At 39.7% G+C, this 21,151-nt stretch overlaps 1 protein-coding gene across 2 annotated transcripts; it reads left to right on the forward strand.

Moving 5' to 3' along the window:
* Nucleotides 1-166: 166 nt before the first annotated feature.
* TRIML2 (tripartite motif family like 2) lies at nucleotides 167-12,734 on the forward strand. Of its 2 annotated transcripts, none has more exons than XM_039241188.1 (8): nucleotides 167-258; nucleotides 522-762; nucleotides 1,036-1,131; nucleotides 3,524-3,715; nucleotides 5,033-5,173; nucleotides 7,328-7,350; nucleotides 7,512-7,612; nucleotides 12,060-12,734. In XM_039241188.1, exons 1-8 carry the CDS (start codon nucleotides 248-250, stop codon nucleotides 12,647-12,649), a joined length of 1,395 nt encoding a protein of 464 aa, XP_039097119.1. In that variant the 5' UTR covers nucleotides 167-247; the 3' UTR covers nucleotides 12,650-12,734. The 2 variants fall into 2 exon arrangements, with proteins under 2 accessions (XP_039097119.1, XP_039097121.1); XM_039241190.1 differs by having other exon boundaries at nucleotides 177-180.
* The last annotated feature ends 8,417 nt before the right edge of the window (nucleotides 12,735-21,151 follow it).

Raw genomic sequence — 21,151 nt, forward strand, 5'->3', positions numbered from 1 at the left:
GCCCCCTTAAATTCGGCACCCAAGGGCCACTCCCCTTTAAGGAGGCCCTGGAAGCTGGCGGCACTTTCCGGCTTGTGCAAGCCCTGGGAGAGGGAGTGCGTCCTTAAATGCCTAAAGCCAGGCTTTGCGACACTCTAGTCCCGGAAGTGCCTCCAATGCTCTACTGTGCAGGGCCTTCTAGTAAGCACCTCTTCTTCTTTTTCCTTTTGTCTTCTGCTGCTTCCCCACCCCCACCCCCCGCCCCCAAATGCCTTACAGGTAAGTGGTGCCCTGTGTTCTCACTTGTAACTGACTTTCAGCCCAGTGCTAAATTTTCGGAAATCTTGGGAGCCCTTCCAGTCAGGAGCCGGGTGTGAGTCTGTGTAGCCTCCCCGAGCACGTGGCTGCTGGCTACGGAAGACTTGCTGGTTCGGGTTCGAGAAGCCGCGAATTCGCAGACGGGTTGATGCTTGGCTGTGGGTGGACCCTGTGGTTGGCCTGGGCGACGCCCCCCAAGCCACCGCCACTCACTTCTGGTTCAGTGTGCAGGGAGGTACTCCTCGGCTCAAATGTCACCCACGGACACCTCCCAGGATGTCCAAGAGGCTCAGCTCCCAGTTACGGCGAAAATTCCCAGAAAAGGTCTACTGTGAGAAACACGTGGAAGTAGTACGGCTGTTCTGTGTGGATGACCAAGTCCTGCTGTGTGGCCAGTGCGTCCGCTCTCAGGAGCACGAGAATCACTTGGTGTGTGGCGTACCAGAGGCTGCTGACATTTACAGGGTGAGCCCCCCCCCGCCCCATCCCAGGACACTCTGACGCTGGCTGCCTCCTTTTCCTAAGTTATTTGGGGGGGCAGATATTCTGATCCCCCAAGACCACTCCCCTCAGGCACTGTTTATAGGAGCATACCAGACAGGCACCATATTTAGACCTTAAACTTCAAGGCTAAGAAAACTTCAAGGTATTGGCCTTTTTTCAGTTGTCCAAGGTGAAAAATCTAACTGTTCTAAAGCAATTACTTTACCTAGAATTCTGTGATGTATTTCTCTGCAGAACTTATTCCAGGAGATATTGAACACATTGAAGGAGAAACTTGAAGTAGCTAAAAGCATATTGGCTGATGAGCGAGAAAGAATGGTGATGATTCAGGTCAGTGCCTATCTCGAGTCTTAGCAGGGAGTTACTTATAACTTATAATGTTGGACAGCAAGTAACATAAACAAAGTCAAAAGATGAATGACAATGCAGGAAAATATTTGAAATCTATAGGTAGGAAAAGTGTTAATTTCTTTACGAATAAAGAGCTTTTCAAAGTCAATAAGCGAAAGATGAGAAATTCAATAGAAAAATGATCAAAGAAATGAGATTTCACAGAAAAGAAAATGCAGCTACCTTTTGAATATATATGAAGATCCTGAACTCTTTTTTTATGGTAAGAGGAATACAAATTAACTCTTAAATTTGTGAAATGGCATTTGCAACCCTTATTGGAAGATAAAAATGATTGATAGCAGCGCTTATAACAGTGCCATGGAAGAGGGAGCATCTCGTGTGGTGTGGGTGGCCGTATAAATCCTGAACCCATTTAAAAGGCAGTTTGAGAATTACTGTCCAAAATGAGGACTTGCTGTCTGTTATGCCCATGTTTCAATTCTGATTTCAAACCTTCTAACTCTTTTAAGCCTTTTTATCTATTCTGTACCAGTATCCTAGATTCTGAGTCTTCTCTCTTTCAGTTTTTAAAGAAAATAAATGACTAGTTGAAGATGGTAGAGGAGAATTGACTGACTCTACAAGAACTTTTCAACTGATCCCCATTTTTTTTCAGCCTTAATCACCGTATATTCAAAATTAAAATATTGGGGTCTCGCTGTTTGCCAGGGACTATGCTACATGTTGGAGATTCAGTAGTGGGAGAGGGAAAAAAATTTTGCTCTTGTGCAACTGACATTCTAATGGAGGTAAACCAAACAAGTAAAACGAATGTTATATGGTAATGTTATACTTCCGGGGGGGGGGGGGCGCGAGGGGGCAGTGCAGAGGGAAACATGATGAGATATACTTTGAAATAAAGTGATCAGGACCTTGTTCAGAAAGTGGCATTTGAGAAGACTCAAGCTGGTGAGGAATTGAGCTGTACTTTTGGGAAGAATCTGGTAGGCACTTAGTTGGGGCTGGAAAGGCAGTGAAAACTAGTGGTGGGTGAGATTAGAAGATACTGGGGCAGAATTTATAGGGCAGCTGACTTTGTCTTTTTTTAATGTTTATTTATTTTGAGGGAGAGAGAGACAGAGTGTGAGCAGGGGAGGGGCAGAGAGCAGGAAGACACAATCTGAAGCAGGCTTCAGGCTCTGAGCTGTCAGCACAGAGCCCAATGCAGGGCTCAAACTCACGAACCTACCCAGGAGATCGTGACCTGAGCCAAAGTCAGATGCTTACCAACTGAGCCACCCAGGCATCCCTAGGGTAGCTGACTTTAAATGAAATAGGGAGGAGCCCCTCGGTGGCTGGGCCTTTTAAGCATCTACTTTCATTTCGGCTCAGGTCATGATGTCAAGGTTTGTGGGTTTGAGCCACACCTCAGGCTCTGAAGTACAGAGCCTGCTTGGGATTCTCTTTCTCACTCTCTCTCTGCCCCTCCCCTGCTTTTTCTCTTAATCTCTCAAAACAAATAAATAAATTTATGTTTTAAGTAAATGAGAAACCAATTGGACAGTTTTGAACAGAGGGGTAGCTTGATCGAACTTCCAGTCTCCCAGAAACACTGGCTGCCAAGGTAAGACAAGACTGTAGGAGGGTGAGAGCAGAGTTGGGACACCTGATAGGGGACTATTGCAGTTAGCAAGGACAGGTGATGGTGAACTGGGTGGTGGCGGTAGAGGTGGTGAGCCGTGGTTCGGTTCTCGGTAAATATTGACTACAGAGACTCATGAGATGAAATATCATTAAGCTGGCTACTCCCAGTGTCAATTTCTAGCTCCAACTTCCAAGTGATAGGCTTTCATGTCCACCTTCTATGCAGCACCTTTTTGGATGACTGATTGTGTAATCAAAACCAGTACATCCCAAACTGAGCTGCGGATACACCCTGCACCTCCGTAATCTGTCCCTTCCTTGTTTCCCTTTCTGTTTTGGCAACTCCTTTCTCCCAGTTGCTTTATCTAGAAGCTTGGGCGTCCCCCCACCATTTCCCACTCCTGACCCTCCCTATCCAGAGAATCAGCGAAATCCATTTGGTTTGAAAACACCTTCCGGTTTTCCTCTTCTCCTCTTTGTCACTGTGATTATAGATTCCTCACTTTTCTAAGTCAGTTAACATTTGTTCATCTGCATTTCACATCCTAAGATTATGTTGATGTTGGTTGGTCTTGACCCAAAACTTTCTTCATCCTTTGTATTTATGCGTTTTATTTCTTCCTCTGTACTTGGTATTCCCTTGTCTTCATATTGGAGTTAGAGATGAAAAGTGACCATGAATATTTGTCTCTGCTGTTTAACTTGGTTTAACTTGAAGTCCCTCATATCTGTATCTGTGATGAAGGGAGAAGAGCAGGATTTTAAAGAGATGATTGAGTCTGAATATAGAATAAGGTTCCGGTTGATGGTTGAAGAGGAGATGAACTCCCGGTACCTGCAAGAGTGCGTATCCAGCCCAAACTTGAGAGAAGAGCGTCTGAATCAGCTGAAGGCATTTGCCACAGAACTGAAGGGGCAGTCCCAGGAAACACTACAGGTGAGAGGTGGAAAACTGCACGCTCATGGTATTTGGGAAATGAGGGAAAGGAGAGCTGAACATTAGGCCAGTTCTAGAATGAGGCATCCAGTGACAGTCAGGCCTATATTAAAAAAAAATATATATATATATATATATATTCACCCAGAAGTTCTGTTTCTGGTCATTTATCTTAGTTATACTTACATGCATCTAAAAAGATAGAAAGAAGGATAAAGGAATGCTGTAAAGTTATTCCACTATAGAGCCATGGTTTAGAGGTCGTGTTTGAAACCAGACTGGTGAGATTCCTATCTGGCGTCTTCTATTTACTAGTCTCTAAGAGGCTAGTCTAACCTATACATGTTATTTAACCTGTGAATCAGTTTCCTTAGCTATAAAGTGGAGAAAATGCCCATAGTTTTTCTACTATTGTGAGGATTGAATGTGATCATCTACATAAAGCTGTTTAAATAGGGTTTGTACATATTATGCAGTGGAGACTATTAGGTATTATGAGCACTGTAATGTTTATGATAGCAAGAGATTAAGTACAACCTACACTGGATTCTCAAAATACATTGTATTACGTAGTTAAAATGAAATGCTCTTCGGCATTTAGAAAACATAACAGAGCTGTATGTGTATGGATAAAGAATGCTCTCCAAGAGCTTATTACTTATTAAAAAAAAAAGAGGTGGGGCGCCTAGGTGGCTCAGTGAGTTAAGCGTCCAACTTCTGCTCAGGTCAGGATCTCACAGTTTGTGGGTTGGCTCTGTGCTGACAGCTCAGAACCTGGAGCCTGCCTTGGATTCTGTGTCTCCCTCTCTTTTTGCCTCTCTCCTGCTCATGCTCTGTCTCTCTCAAAAATAAAATAAACAAAGTTTAAAAAAAAAAAGTAGGGTATAATATGCATCATTTGTGTTCTTTAAGAAAAAAATAACATGGGAATGTGCTCTTGTCCCTAGATGGAGCATCTTTGCAAGGATAAAAAATGTCAGTGGCTTGATTAATTCTTTCTTATTAATTGATTATATTTTTAAATTCAAATCTTAATTTAATGAAGGTAGTAGGAAACTTTCTGGACAACACTGTATAGCAAAATAACGTGATCTGTTTTAGAGTCAGGTTGGTTCTGTATAAGTGGACTATATGCATACCTTCCCCATCAACATAAATATGTGGTGTCGAAGAATCAAGCTTCTATCGAGGTGTCTTCCTTGACACAGGTTGTCAGGCCTTAAATGACAGGAAGAAAAGTGGGTTTAAGAGGTAGTTGAACTAGTGAATAAACGAAATTACCACTTGTTAAATAGTAATAAGGAGATGCTTCTGCAGAGGCTGAACGATTTGGGGAAAGAGAACATGAATAAGCTGAAGGAGAGCGAAATCCGGCTTTTGGAACAGATCTGCAGCCTCCAAAAGATGACTGCAGAGCTAGAAAACAAGTGTGGGAAATACACCCTAATGGTGCTCCAGGTAAGATTCCAGAAATGGTCTTCATTACAGAATTTGAGAAATGAGAAGTGGACTGTGCTCATGAAAGGTCAGTTCTAGAATATTCGAATATTTGATGATTTGCAAACATACAAGAAGTCTGTATGGCTATTTTCCAGTCATCAAAAGCATTAAGAATTGTCTAAAACCCTGGTGCAGGGGGGAGCTACTTCATGATATGAAGTCTCACCTTGAGACTATCAGTAATTAGTTCGAACTGAGATGTCCCTTGATGGGGTGAATAATTGGTTAGTCAAATTATGATACAGCAATACAATAGAATATTCTGCACTCAGAAAAAGAGAATGAAGCAACTCTTTAGTGATAAAAGTTATTTTCAGAGTATTTAGTTCGAGTGGAAGCATGCAGAACTGCTTTTTGTTTGGTTTTAGTAGATATGTATATATGTATAAATGTATAGACATATACTCATTAACATTCACAGACTGCCTTTGGCAAAATAAACACAGATTATAACACAAACATTGAGTGGTAACCTTGGAAAAACAAGGGTGAGATTTATTTGTATAGTATTGCACATTTTAAACCTTGTAACATGCATTACCTTTCAACCAGTAAATTATTGTCTTTTTAAGACTTTAGCCATATCCTTCTGCTGCCGGGCTCATATTTACAATGTGAGTGCTCTTATTTAAGAAACACTTATAGACAAATGTTGGGTTTTATTCTAGAGCCCAGTTCCAGACAGTCAAGGTACGTGTGACTCAGTTATGCTCAGCTTCTGACCCAGCTTCCCGCACCGTCCCCAGTTTAGCAAGCCCTTGCACCTCCTCAAATCTTGCTGCTCACAGTATAGAAAGCAAGTAGATGGGCAGAGTTTAAAATGATGACTGTTCTGGAGAAGATGGCTGAGGTGAGGAATGGAAAATATGTCCCTTGAGAAAAGCAAATCAAAGCCACAGTGAGTAGCACCGGGGTGGCTCAGTCATTTAAGCATCCAACTTTTGATTTCAGCTCAGGTCCATGATCTCATGGTTCATGAGATCAAGCCATGCTGTCAGTGCACAGCCTGTTTGGGATTCTCTCTCTGTCTCTCTCTGTCTCTATCTCTCTCTCTCCCTCTCCCCCCTCTCCCTCTTCCTTCCCCCCCTCTCAAAAATAAACATTAAATAAAATCTACAATGAGATAGACCCTCTCAACTGTTAGAATGACTATCATCAATAAAGGACAATGGGTGCTGGTGAGGATGTAGTGAAGCAACCACATGTGAAGTAACCGCTTGAGCTAAAGCCGACCCAGGTGAGGATGTAGTGAAAAGGGAGTGAGTACTTAAACATTGTTAGTGGGAATGTAAATTGGTCCAACCACTGTAGAAAACAATATGGAAGTATCTCGAAAAATTTGAAATAGATTTATTATATAATCCAGCAGTTCCTTTTCTGTGCATATACCCAAAGGAAATGCAAACAGAATTTCAAAGGGACGCACATACTCATGTTTGGAAACAACCCGAATGTCTTTTGACAGATCAATGAATGAAAAAGGTGTACATATACGCAATGGAATATTACTGAGCCATGAGAAAGGAAAATATCCTCCCTTCTGTGACAACATGAATAGACTGTGAACATATTGTGCTTAAGCAAGATAAGTCAAGACAACTACTGTATGATCTCACAGTTTGTGAATTCAAGCCCCACATCAGATTCTGCGCTGACAGTGCAGAGCCCGCTTGGAATCCTCTCTCACAGCCTCTCTCTCTGCCTCTCCCTCTCCTCCCTCTCTTCCTCCCTCCCCCCCTCAAAATAAATAAACCTTAAAAAGAGTTTAAAAAGGAAAGAAAAACATCCAGATTAAATATAAATCTTGTCATGACATCATCTGATTCAGCAGGTTCTAAATTCCATGTAAAATGACTATATAGTCCCTGCCTGTAATAATGCTAAGAATATTAAACAAAATACTCAAATATTTCACTTGGGAATATAACAGTGATTTCAAATATTTTTCTGACTTCTACCAATCATTGTTAAAATTTGATATCTGATAATTAGCACCATGAAGCTGAAGAAGTTAAGTAGAAACCAAGTTTCATTATGAGAAGATATTTTCAGGGGCCCAACTCACAAGAGGCGTGGCTCAGATAGTAACCTTATCTCTTTTTCAACCCGTAGAATGCAAGATCTTCTTTGAAAAGGTAAGTTTTCATTTTGGAAACGTTGGGGTGGGAGTCAGGGTCTGATACATGAGCACACATGAGTAGGGGTGTTGGGGTAAGGATCAGGAGGTCATGTATGAGATCCATCCTCTGAATGGTGGGGGGTCTGCACAGATAACAGGCTGTCCTTTCTTTAATAGGAGTGAGTCCCTACTGCTGCAGTGTCTGGAGTGTGCCCAAATCACGGACCTGAGTTTATGCCAAGTAACAGGAATGAGCCGAATGCTCAGAGTTCTGCAAAGTAAGTTGACACATCCATGATTGCAGGGCACTTGACTTTGTATTGGAAAAATCAAGTGAACATCCTACCATAAATACAAGTAGATTCCAGAGAGCTTAAGGATTTAAAGAGACTGGAGAGTTTAATAATGCTACACACATTGGATAGTTATCAAAAAAATAATTGTATGCTCGTGTTTTGAAAGGCTCTCCTTTGCACGTCCTTTCCCAATTTTCAACCCTGAAACATGATTGCAAGCAGATTTCAATTAAAAAAAAAAAAAACTTATGGGGAAAAAATGTCAACATGTATAATGAAAGATTTCTATCTCCTGCCCCATAATTCTGCCTTTTCTGGAAGGTCCTGTGGGTGGATTCATACAGTAGGTAGCCTTTTGAGTCTGGCTTTTTTCACTTAACATAAAGCATGTGAGGCACATCCAAGTTTGTTGTGTGTATCAGTGGTTTATTCTTTTTTGTTGTATTGTACTCCACTGTATGAACAGACCACAGTTTATTCTTTTGCAATTCCAGGGCCACTGGAGTTGTTTCCAAATGTATGCTGTAAATATTTGCTTCGAGAGTTTTAGGTGGACATGACTACATTTCTCTTGGTTGCATATCTAGGAGAGGGGTTGTAAAATTTGTTTTCCAAACTGGCTGTGCCATTTTGCATTCCCACTGTTAACGTATGAGATTCCTCATAAGCATTTGGTAGTGTCACTTTTTTTTCCTTAATTAAAGCTAACCTATTAGGTAGGTAATTATATATCACTTTAAATTTTAATTTGCGTTTGTAAAATGACTAGTGATGTTGAGCGTATTTTCATGTTTATTTGTACTTTACTGTATCTACTTGAAGCATATCTATAAACATTTGCCTCTTTTAAATTGTGTTGTATGTTATTGACTTTTGTGATTTCTTTATATTTTCTGATTACCAGTCCTTTATCAGACATGTTTTTGCAAATATTTCTCCCACTCTATGATTTATATTTTCTTTTTTTTATTAAATTTTTTATTTTAATTCTAAAATTGTTAACACACAGTGTTATATTAGTTTCAGATGTACACGGTAGTGATCCAGCAAGTCCATACATTCCTCTACTCATCATGATATTGTGTTCTTATTCCCCATGGCCTATCACACCTCTCCCCCAACTTGCCTCCCCTCTGATAACCATCAGTTCTCTATCGTTAAGAGTCTCTTTTTCAGTTTGTCTGTTTTTTTGTTGTTCATTTGTTTTGTTTCTTAAATTCCACATGAATGAAATCATATGGTATTTGTATTTCTCTGACTCACTTATTTTACTTAGCATTATACTCTTTATTCACATCCATGTTGTTGCAAATGGCAAGGTTTCATCCCTTTGTATGGCTGACTAATATTCCATTGTGTATATCTACCACTTCTTTATCCATTCATCTATTGGTGAACACTTGGGTGGCTTATATATCTAGATTATTGTTAATAATTTTGAAATCCAGTTTATCAGTTTTTTTTCTTTTATGGTTTGTGCTTTTTGTGTGCTAAGGAATATTACATTTAGGTCTGTTATTCATTTGGAGTCATGTGTCTGTAACTCAAGGTCTCGTACAACTCCCCACCCCCCCTTTCCTGTATATGTGTGTATCATGTTGCTCCAGCATTATTTGGTGAAGACATTATTCACTGAATTTACTTAGCGCCTTTGTTGAAAATCAGCTGGCGTGTATAATCAGGTCTATATTGATTCTAATAGGTCCACTGATCACTGTGTTTATCCTTTTGCTAATACCACACTGGCTTGAATGTTTACTCTATGGGAAGTCTTAAAAGTGGCATGTGAGTTTTCCAAATTTATTATTTTGCCTACTCTAGAGCCTTTGCCATTTCACATAAATTTTAAAATCAGCTTGTTGGTTTCTACAAAAAAAACTGCGATTTTTTAAAAATGTTTATTTGTTTTTGAGAAACAAAAAGAGAGCAGAGCAAGGGAGGGGCAGAGAGAGAGGGAGACATAGAATCTGAGCTGTCAGCACAGAGCCCAACGCGAGGATTGAACTCAGAAACTATGAGAGCATGACCTAAGCTGAAGTCAGACGCTTAACCGACTGAGCCACCCAGGCACCCAAGATTTTCAGTGGTGTTACATTGACTGTATAGATTAATTTGGGGATAAGGGAACATATTTCTTTTTAGGTCTGTTTCACTCATCAATGTTTTGAAGTTTTCAGCAAATAAATATTGTGCATATTAGATGGGTCTCTTTTATATTTTTTAGTTCTAATACCCATTTCTAATTGAAATTTTCTTTCATTTCTAGTTTATTGCTTGTATATAAAAATAGTACTTGTGTACATTGTCATTTCATCTTATGACTATGCTAAACTCCTTTAGAGCTGGTGGCTTTTTTATAGATTCTTTGGGACTTTCTGCAAAGATAGTCAGGTGCTCTATTAATACACACAGTTTTATTTCTTTCCAATATGTAATCCTTTTCTGTATTCTTCTCACCTGTTGTACTGGTGCTGTGACCTCAAATATAATATCACATGAGGAGCAGTGAGAAACATTTGCCTTGTTCTTGATCTTAGGGTGAAAGAAAGCATTAAGTCTTTCACCTTGAACTTTTCATGTTAGGTGTAGGTTTTTTATAGTTGCCTTTTATCAAGTTGAGGAAGTTCCTGGTTTGCTAAAACTTTATATCATGAACAGATGTTGAATTTATTAGATTCTTTTTCTGTATCTACCAAAATATTGATATTTCATCTTCATGTATTAATATGGTAAATATATTGTTTCATATGTTGGCCCAGACTTGCATTCCAAGAATAAACCTGGTAATGATGTTTTATCCATTTTCTATATTGCTGGATTCAATGTGCTAATACTTTAAAGAATTTTTGTATTTATGTTAATGAGGCATATTGATCAGTAGCTTTCTTAAAATCATCCATAGACACTTTATTTTATTTTCGTTTCTAGATCATCTATTTTGTTCTTTGTCAAATCTATTTGGTCTTGCTGTTTTGCTTTTCTATATAGATATAGAATATTTTTAAGATATATAGATATTTTTAAGCTTCAAACATGTAAACAAAAATTATAGTTCAGTGCCTGGTAGTTCCAGTATCTAGAGTTCTTAAGGTATAATCTCTATAGTGCTTTCTTACTTTTGAGTGTGTGTTTAATTTTTTTTAACAGAAAGCTTTGCTTTTTTCCCTTGGATATTATATTTAGAAATTCTTTGAGTTCAAAAATGAATATATGCATTATTCTAGAGAGAGTCCGCATTTGTTTCTGCCGATCTTCTAAAAATAATAAAAGCCTGAGACAACTTGAATTTAAATTTAACAGCTTATGGCTTTTAAGACCACCCTAATAATGATACGAATGAGACCTAAAGTCTAGAAATTTAAGTTCATTTGGCATCAAAACTTTCTGCTGGATTAGAAGTTTAAGAAATAAAGAACTACTCCAGGTTTATGCTTTAGCAACTAAAGAAGTTAAGTATGCTGTTAACTGAAGTAGAAACTGGAAAGGGGTAGTTCTGAAGTTCCATTTTGGACAGAGTGTGTGTCACATGCCTGTTTTATTTCTAACTGGTATTTGGCAACTTCTCCATGAAGTAAGCCATGAACGTATAGAAGATCCTTAAAACTGAGGCCAGGTGAAGTCACCTGGGGAGAGAGTGCACGTGGTAAAAAGGAAGACCCACCATTTAGCCCTGAGAAACAGTTAAGGAGAAAGAGATTAAGAGAAGGAACAGTTTGAGATATGAAGGCAAGTGTTACTTTCATCCAAGTGTAAGAAATCACATTGAGCTTTCTTGTTCTCAGCTTGATTTTTTTTTTTTTTTTCTGGAGGATTCCTACAGGTTTTCTAGCCTCTGCTAATATGTTCTTCTGATTTACTCAGTATTAAGGGCCTGCTGGTAACAATTTCTAGGCATCTGTGTCACACTCGGTGATATTTAAGATGAGAGCAATTCAGTCACAGGGAAAGGGCAGGAATCGGGGGGAAATCACAGGGCATCACAGCCAGTCACAGGGATAAGCCCGCTCTGGTAGGAGATTCTGATGATCCTGTAGGGAATAGATCTTGGAGTTCCAGGCTTGGAGATCTTCAGGGGAGTGGAGATGGGTCCCAGTGATACCTAAGTAGAATTGGATACAATTTTTACAGCCTGCTTAAATCCCTTTCTGGTTTGACAGGTACTTCTAAACCTTTGCATGCTGCATTATGCTTTGTTCTTCCTCCTCAGATCACATCTTCTTCCGTTATCTCACTTTCTTCTTCTCTTGTGTCCCTTTCTTGAAACAAAGCTTAGAGGTTACCTGTCCTGAACTCTTAGATTGCCTCTTCCATATCTGTGCCTGTGACTCATGCCCACTCACTGGCAAGCCTGTGCATGTTAGAAATACTCAGTCTGTGGTGTGGGCATAGACGACTAATTGAATTTAAGTGAGTTTCTCTCTTCCCACAGGAGCTGTCACTTTGGATCCTAAAACAGCTCATCCTTGTCTGGTCTTATCTGAGGAACTGAGAAGCGTACATCTCAGAAATGCCCAGCGGGACGTGCCTGGCACCCCAGGGCGATTTGTCTTCGGTGCCACCGTATTGGGTGTGGAGAGCTTCGCCTCAGGGAGGCACTACTGGGAGGTGGAGGTGGAAAAGGCAACCAAGTGGCAGTTGGGGGTGTCCGAAGTCTCTGCCAGCAGACACGGTGCTCTAGCCACCAATTCGGGAAATAAAGTCTTGCTCATGGGTTCTTTGATGGGAACCAGTTATACCTTCTGGGCTTTTCCCCCTCTCAAGAGGGTCTCCTTGAGAGGAGAGCAGATGCACAAAGTTGGAGTCTTTCTAGACCGTGAGTATGGGCAGATATCCTTCTATGATGTGACAAACAGATCCCTCATTTATAATTTCTCTTCTCTCACCTTCCGAGGAGCTCTCAGGCCCATATTTTCTCTTTGTATCCCAAGTGGAGTCACAAATTCAGACTCACTTAGCCTTTGCCTTCCTCCTGTTTCTTCTTGTGATGTTACTGTTAGCCCACAGTCTTCCTCGGCGTGATATCTAAGAGGGACCAGAAGTAAAGAGTTTGAGTTTATAAACGGATCTATTTAAAGTAATCCAATAAAAGATTTCTAACACTTGAGTTGGAATCTAGTTCATTAGCTCAGAGTTTTTGCATTCATGTGGTTTCCAACACCTATTTAGTTGAAGAGGTTACACTGAAATTGAGTCGTGAATGATAATAATAGAAGAACCCTACACTAATTAGAACAATAAATGCATATGCAGCATAAAATTGGAAACTCAGAGAAGTAATACAGCCAGGACTCTTTAGGACTAAGTTAAAGATTCTAGTGACTTCTGAAAGCACAATTAGATATAATCAAGACTTTAGATTTGAGGATATCATTACAGTGACCTGTGAAATGAAGACATTCTTTGACTGATCCTATTACTGATGGTGTCAGGCTTCCTAACATTCTCAACAGGGAACTTGATTTCCTGGGGAATTTTATCTGGGTGGGGAAGAAGTATTGCAGAAAATGTGAAAATTTTAAATTATTTTTTCAAGTATTCTCTACTTTCTTACAAGGATAATTAGATTTCTTATAAGAAGTGTGATAATTCAGTGCTTCAAAACATACAAGTAATAATTTTAAAAAAGCCTTTGCACATCTTCACAGCAAATCTTAAGAAGTCTTCAGGGACAGCACGTGGGTGACTCAGTGGGTTAAGCATCTGACTTCAGCTCAGGTCATGATCTCACGATTTGTGTGTTCTAGCCCCACATTGGGCTCTGTACTAACATCTTGGAGCCTAGAGCATGCTTCGGATTCTATGTCTCCTCTCTCTCTGCCTCCCCACCCTGACCCCACTTGCACTCTGTCTCTCTCTCAAAAATAAATAAACATTAAATTTATTTTTTAAAGAAGTTTTGGTGGAAATAGTCCTGATCTGAGCAGTGGAGGATTAGGTTAGGTGACTGAGTTGAAAGTGAGACAAGTATCTGAAACACTCAGATTAAGAACTTGGATGGATGGGGCGCCTGGGTCGCTCAGTTGGGATTCTCTCTCTGACTCTCTACCCCTCCCCTGCTCATACACTCTCAAAAAAAAAAACAAAAAAAACCCCAAAAAACAAACTTAGAGCAGTGGCTTTCAAACCTCTTTCCAGTTCACTGAGGGAAAAGGTAATGATTTCTTATGTGGGGAAATATGAGAATTTAATGTGTATATGATCTCTACCTTCATCTTGCATCAAATTTCTCCTGAGGCTGCACCTTAACTATTAAGAACTATTTCCAAAATTGAGAAACCAAGGCAATGCAGTATGTCCTTTCAGTGGTACGCTGGGACATTATCTAACAAGCACACAAATTTAAATTCTCTAGGAAAATGTATCTGTATTTGGCTTTGGTATTTACCATTAGATGAGACATGGAAGCTTATGTGTGTTGTTTGTCTGTTTGTTTTAGTTTATTTCTTTATCTTAGTAATGTCTACACCCAACGTGAGGCTCAAACTCAACTTCAAAATCAAGAGTCACTTGTTTTTCCAGCTGAGCCATCTAGGTGCCCTTAAAAGTTGTATGGTATGTGCAGAATTGTGTGGTAGGGAAGAGATCTCTTGGTTTTATTGCCCTGTAGGATACTAACCAGTTTTGTATCTAACCTAACCTAAACAATCTTTTTTTATTAATTCTTTTTGTAATTTTGATGATTTGTATAAATTGCTTCTCATTCCTCTTGGAATCAACTTTTTGCGATTCCCTTACAAATTACTGAGTTGAACAGAATTCTTGACACTTTTCCATCTATATTTGTATGAGAGTCATGCTTTTAAGCCTTTGAAAATGTAACTGTGACAGAGCGTACCCACCCTCTGAACAACGATGTCCCCTGCCTCCTTCAGCCACAAAGATTTTGCATTTACAGACTTTGCACATCTCCCTCCCCATTTTTTGCTAATTCTGACTCATACTTCGGATCTTAGCTGAAGAGTCACTCCTCAAAGGAACCTTTCTTGGCATCCTTAATGAGAGTGAGTCCTGGGGCATCCTTGTACCAGGGTCTTGTTAGGCGAAGCAGAGTCGCCATATTTATTACTTGGGCAATTCTTTGCGTTCCCCATGAGACTGTAAACTCCTTGAGTATGAACTATTTCTGTTCATCCTTTGAGTATTCTGGTGTTAAACAGTCTTAGCATGTAAATTCTCAAATATGAACTGAAAAAGAGGAAAAAAGCAGTAAGGGGGATGGTAGGTTATGAGGCTGGGTGGGTGATGGCAGAATGTCCAGGGGCTGGAGTGAGGAGGCGCATCTGTGTCAAAACTAAGAAATGAGTATAGATTATTCATGTGAAGCGGTTTAGTTTGCTAGTACCCCAGACTGGGTGGCTTAAACAACAGGAATGTAGTTCCTGTGATTCTGGAAGCTGGAAATCCAAAATCAAGGTGCTTGGAAGGGTTGATTCTCCTGAAGACTGTTCCATGTCACTTTTTTTAAATTTTTATTTTTATATGAAGGTACTATTTATATTGGATTGGGGGCCCATCTTACAATATGGCCCTATTTTCACTTGATGACCCTATTTATAAACAAGGTCACATTCTGATGTACAGGAAGTTAGGACATCGTACCTTGTGCATAAGTTAGGGGAAGTAGGGACAGTGATGGTTCAATTGGCTCAGCCGGTTAAGTGTCTGACTTCGGCTCAGGTCATAATCTTACGGTTCGTGAATTCAAGCGCCATGCCAGGCTCCATGCTGACAGTGCAGATCCTGCTTGGCTCCTCTCTCTCTCTCCCTCTCCCTGCCCCTTTCCAACTAGTAAATAAACTAAAAAAAAATTAGTTTTGGGGGCACCTAGTTGGTTAAGTGTCCAACTTCAACCTATGTCATTGTCTCACAGTTAATGAGTTGGAGCCACTTTGGTCCTATGTCCCCCTTTCTCTGCTTCTCCCCCCACCCCATCATCATTCTCTCTCTCTCTCACACACAAAAACAAACATTTAAAAAAGTAGAAATTATTTTTCATGTGCAGTATCAGGTTTGCAAATTTGGTTACAGTAAAGTCACCTGAGGAGTTTTTAAATATCTGAGTACCTCGGGCACCTGGGTGGTTCAGTCAGTTAAGTGCCTGACTCAACTTCGGCTCAGGTCATGATCTCACAGTTTTTAAGTCTGAGCCCTGCATTGGGCTCTACACAGGTGGTACAGGGGCTGCTTGGGATTCACTCTTTCCCGCTGTCTCTCTGGCCCTCCTGCACTTGCTCTCTCTCTTACTCTCACTTTCTCTCTCTCTCTCAAGATAAATAAAAACTAAAAAATATAAAAATAAAAATCTGAAGATCTAAGCCACCCCTCCTGACACACACTAATTACATTAACATCTTGGATTGGAACCCAGGTATCATTTTTCCAGAGCTCTCTGGGTGGTTACAATATGCTTCCAAGATTAAGAAGAAAATTAGTACAGGCAAGAAACAAAACAGCTGGCTTGGTCAGTGGCTATAGCCTTTTGTGTGGCTTGCAACTGTTAAGTCTTAAACTGTAAGGACATGTGGTAACATGGGGTGGGGGGTGCTATTTGGTTTACAGATGAGCATAAGCTTTGCATGGCCTCTAGTGATGACTGTGCGCAGTTCACAGTCCCAGTATGCCTGGGACTGCCAACCATACTGCTGTTTTAGGAAAATGGTTGGCTGGTAAGGTATAATTAGCAGTTGCTTTAAGAAACTATGTCTTGGATATCTGGGCTAAGTAAGAGGAGGACTATCTGGGGTCATCGGAGGAGCCTCCAGTGGTTTGAAACACTGAGGATTATCCCACCACACCAGAACAGGGCCGCTACCCTTAAAACACTTTGCATATGGCAAGTTTTTTTGCCCAGGGTACATTTAAGTTAAAAATCCAGTTTCATTCTGCAGTTGTAGCTTGAAAATAGTGCTCTACAATGTATAGCAACGTCAAGCTGTGAGGCTCTTTATAGCTGAACTACTGATACCTTTCTGGGTTAAGAATTAAGGGAAGGCTCACAGCTGCCACCAGTCTAGACCTAACTCCTACCTTCAGTTGAGAGTCAGGGCAGGCTGCGTGAAACCATCTGTAAGGGGCTAAAAGAAGGAGAGGTAAGTGACCTCACTGCAGTTAATTTTCTTGATCTTGTATGAAGCAAGGAAAGGATACCGAGAAGATAAAGAATTCATGCGGAAGTCATTTGAGGTTCTGATTTCTTGGGTTTCCTGGTTATTGTGCGATAAACATCATCCATCAGTGGTACATGGAAGTTAAAAAGCACAGAGACAGGGAATGTGAAAAGATTGAGGTTACATCTTAGTGGTGTCCTGACAAATTGGAAAGTCTACAAAAGAATGGGAAATTTGCCCTGCAAAGCACCAAGTGTGAGATTGGAAATGTATACCCACAGGAGAGGAAAGAATTCTCTGCAGCAATAGATGATGGATGTGGATGTGGCAGGATGGCAAAAAAGGATATGAAATTTAAATATTACATATTAAAATAATTTAAGTTTATAATATCTACAACGTAAGGTTCCAAATATTTTGTATGTATCATCTCGATCTTTTAACTCTGAGACGTAGATGCTTTTATTTTTAATTTATGGAAACAGAAATATGCTAGAAATCACCAAATAGGAACACAACCTTTTAAATCTTTCTACCACAGAGTTTGTCTCTCCCTAAAGGTATTCAGTCAGATAACTGGGATTGACTGGAAGAGAAGGTGGGGGAAGTCAAAGCCTGATAAGATGTAAAAATGAAATTCACATTTTTCAAAAGCAGTAGATGGAGAGTGAAACACGTTTTGTGAAAATATTTTTACATTATGTATTTGTATAGTAAATTTTTTAATTAAAAAAGATTAAAACTTAGGTAAATACTTTCTTCTGAGTATTTTAATGAGCTTTGTGTTTATTCTGATGAACACTCTCCAGTCAGCTAAAGATATCCTGCGTTGTGTTTTCCTCTTTCAGATAGAACTATGTGGTCATTCCAGAAACCAGTGGATTTTCTGTTTGAAAAAGAGGGTGGATCTGAGGGTCGAAGGGTACTTGTTGCAATCTCCTTAACTCTTGTTCTTTGGCCTGTGAAATTTCTGAAGCTAAAAGCTATTCCTACGCTTGATGTTGAAATTCAGAACCTCAGAGATGAGTGAACTTTAGTCCAGGAACTATACATGTGAATTTGCTTTGAGAATATCCTATTCTTCATTATGGAGTTTGCTGGCTTGTTTTAGAGGGAAAGGGAGAGATGCTAGTTTCCTGGGTTGAATAATTTGGGGAATTGGAGAAGGTGTGTGACATCCTTCACTTCTTTAAGACCAAAGCCTCTTTTCAAAAACTGAAGAAAAAGACACATGAATATGCATCAAGAATAGCTTCACTTCCGAGCCCACTACATTCCCAAGTGTGCTAAGGCTTCCCACGCGTTATGTAAGCTTCACGCTTTGTTTCAGATCACTTAGGGGTCATCACTGGCCCTTTTACTCTGCTCCCATTCTACATTCAATGCATCAGCAAGTACTCCTATATATATCCCAATTCAAAAAAAGGTTTTTTTTTTTAAACCATCTTTCCTCTTTTCACACTAGTCCTGTGTCTTGTCTTTCATTTAAACTACTGTGGTGGCCTTCTGACACATTTCTTCCCCTCTTATCTTCCTCAGTCTACACCCCACAAAAAAGCTCTTTCCTGAACATTCTATCCAAGCCTCACTCTTCCTCTTACATCACTTCCTTTATAGCATTGGTAACTCCCTGGGTTCTTATTTAATTTATCTATCTTCTCTCTCTCGGGAATGTAAATTCCACACGATGGCAAGGGCTTTGAATGAATGGTGAACAGTCCAGTCAACCAATATCACTATATTCCAGGTACTTTACATGAGAGAACAAAACACAGATCCCTGACATCAATGGGAAAATAAGAGAGTTTGACATTGGAGCTTTAGAATGTAATTTTGTCTAAGGAACTCTTTAAAAATTGATTTTATTCTGTTTTCTCAATAGGATAGCTAGTAATGAAATAGAGTTCTCTAAGATCCTTTCATCATGATCCAGTGACCATCTGGTTTTTCCAGGCAGGTCTCTGAATATGATTTTAAAAAATCAGCTCCAATTTTCTGATCCCACAGTAGACTAACTTTCTAGCTCATATATAAAGCCTGAGATGAATGGGGTGGGGGGGAGTTGGGTACTTGCTTCAGATAAAAGAAGCCATTGGAGTTAAATCTTTTTAGTCATTAAGAACAGATCTTTGCACAACAGTCTATTCTTGATGCACAGATGGAATATAGTGATTCAGGCCTTAGGGGCAAAGGTCACAAAAAGGATCTGCTAAAGAGAAGACTATAGCTAGTCATAAAAATAGATCATTGTAGGTTAGGGTTTTGTACTAACTAAAAATCTCAAGAATCATTTTCCCTTTAGCTCATGATGGCTGCTCTGGGAAATTCCCCTGTGGCTTTCATAGCAGTCTCAAAAACAAGACATTCTCTAGAGTCCTGTTTGGCTAATGGTTTCTCAGTCTTAAAGCATTTGCAGGTCCTCTCTTTGGATCCTTTACAAGGTTTAAAACTCTCCTGTCATTTTAAAAACTAGGTTGAAGAGAAGATATACATATATGCAGACAGACAGATAGACAGACATATGATCACTGGCTAGTTCAGAACATGAAGGGTTTTATTGCCTCAGTGGAATATTCGTGGTTTTTTTTTTTGACACTACAGCCATACTTTCATAGAATATAACATAAATAATACATTTTACCTTTTTTTTTTTTTTAATGTCTCATTTATTTTGGAGGGAGAGAGAGACAGCATGAGCATGGGAGGGTCAGAGAGAGAGGGAGAAACAGAATCTGAAACAGGCTCCAGCCTCTGAGCTACCTGTCAGCACAGAGCCCGACGCGGGGCTCAAACCCACAAACCATGAGATCATGACCTGAGCCGAAGTCAGACGCTTAACCGACTGAGCCACCCAGGCCCACATTTTCCCTTTGGAAAGGATGTCTTACTTACCACTGTCTCACCTTAAACCCTGTGAATGTCCCACAGGAACTACTTACTAAATATTGGTGAATGGACTTCTTGTTAAAAATGGACTCTTAATGTGTTGGCTGTGGTGAGACACCTTACTGAAAAGAGAGAAAAGAAGTTAAAGCTTGAATACTGAATAGTGGGGGCGCCTGGGTGACTCAGTTGGTTGAGTGTCTGACTTAGGCTCAGGTCATGATCTCACACTCTGTGGGTTTGAACCCCACATCAGGCTCTGTGCTGACAGCTCAGAGCCTGGAGCCTGCTTCAGATTCTGGGTCTCCCTCTCTCTCTGCCCCTCCCCTGCTCATGCTCTGTCTCTCAAAAATAAATAGATGGTTAAAAAAAAAAGAAAGAAAGAAAGAAAAGAATACTGAATAGTGAAACCCAGGCCCCTAGATGGCTTCTAGAATTCTGGGATTGGGCTTATCCAAGGCAGACTGTTCAACTAAGAGGAAAGACCTGGTATTTGGTGTCCCATGTACTTTGCCAGTCACCTTTTAAGTACCCTACTCATAGATAAAAATGAACCACAAATGATTTAAGAAAAATCTGGAATGTGATAGACAAAGGTCAACAGTAAGAAGTGGAATTTGGAGGAAAACTTAGAACCATTAATTTCCTCAGAAATGAAAAGATACTCTAGAAATACTATGTATATGTGAACAAAAAAAGTGAAGAACTTTGTAGTATAAAAAATAGTCATGAAACTCAGTAAAAAGTTTGCAAGAAAAAAATGGAAATCTCCTGGAGAGGAAAGCAAGAAGATGAAAAAATAGTTGAAAAAGGTAAATCTAATCCAGGATTCAGAGAGCAGAGAAAGTGGAAGGGAGGAGACTTTCAAACACTTTTTAAATTTTACATTGAAATTTTACATTGAAAATTAAATTTTACATTGAAATTTTACATTGAAAATTAAATTTTACATTGAAAGGGTCCCACATGTGCCAATGTGATGAATGAAGGCATCCACAACAAGGCAGAACATTATCAAGGATATCTCTGAATATCAGGGATATTCAGGTAAAGGGATAAAGAGACAAGTCTAACCACTTCCAGGAGAAGAGAAAATAGGTAACAGAAAACCAATATTAGAATGGCTTCATACTTCTCAATATCAATACTAGAAAATAGAAGTCCAAGGAATAATGCCTTTCCCAGTTCTGCAGAGAAATGCTTCCAACTCACATTCTGTAGCTAGCCAGATTATCAGTTTAGTGGGGATCTTTGCTTGCAAAGCCATCATAGAATGTATTCCATTGCAGTGAGGGAGTGTACCGAGAAAAAAAGAATCTCAGAAGTGGCAAATGCAACATAAGAAAGAGGTGAGGGAATTACCAAAATGATGGTGAAGAAGAAAATTCCCAGAATATCAGCAACAGCTTGCCCAAATGAGAACAGAAGATTCCCAGAAAGATGTGGAAAAAATCATTAGAACTGGATTATTTGATAGATATTTGACTATTAAGAGCTTTATGGCTCCATAGGAAAGTTTAAGGGATGAATT

The sequence above is a fragment of the Hyaena hyaena genome, unplaced genomic scaffold (assembly GCF_003009895.1).
Source record: "Hyaena hyaena isolate Hyena2069 unplaced genomic scaffold, ASM300989v1 scaffold_190, whole genome shotgun sequence".
NCBI classification, from domain to species: domain Eukaryota; kingdom Metazoa; phylum Chordata; class Mammalia; order Carnivora; family Hyaenidae; genus Hyaena; species Hyaena hyaena.

Excerpts from the sequence above, each read along its gene's own strand:
- TRIML2 (XM_039241188.1), top strand. Across the intron at positions 1,132-3,523 it reads AAAGAATGGTGATGATTCAG|GGAGAAGAGCAGGATTTTAA; the intron begins GTCAGTGCCTAT and ends TCTGTGATGAAG. Across the intron at positions 5,174-7,327 it reads ACACCCTAATGGTGCTCCAG|AATGCAAGATCTTCTTTGAA; the intron begins GTAAGATTCCAG and ends TTCAACCCGTAG.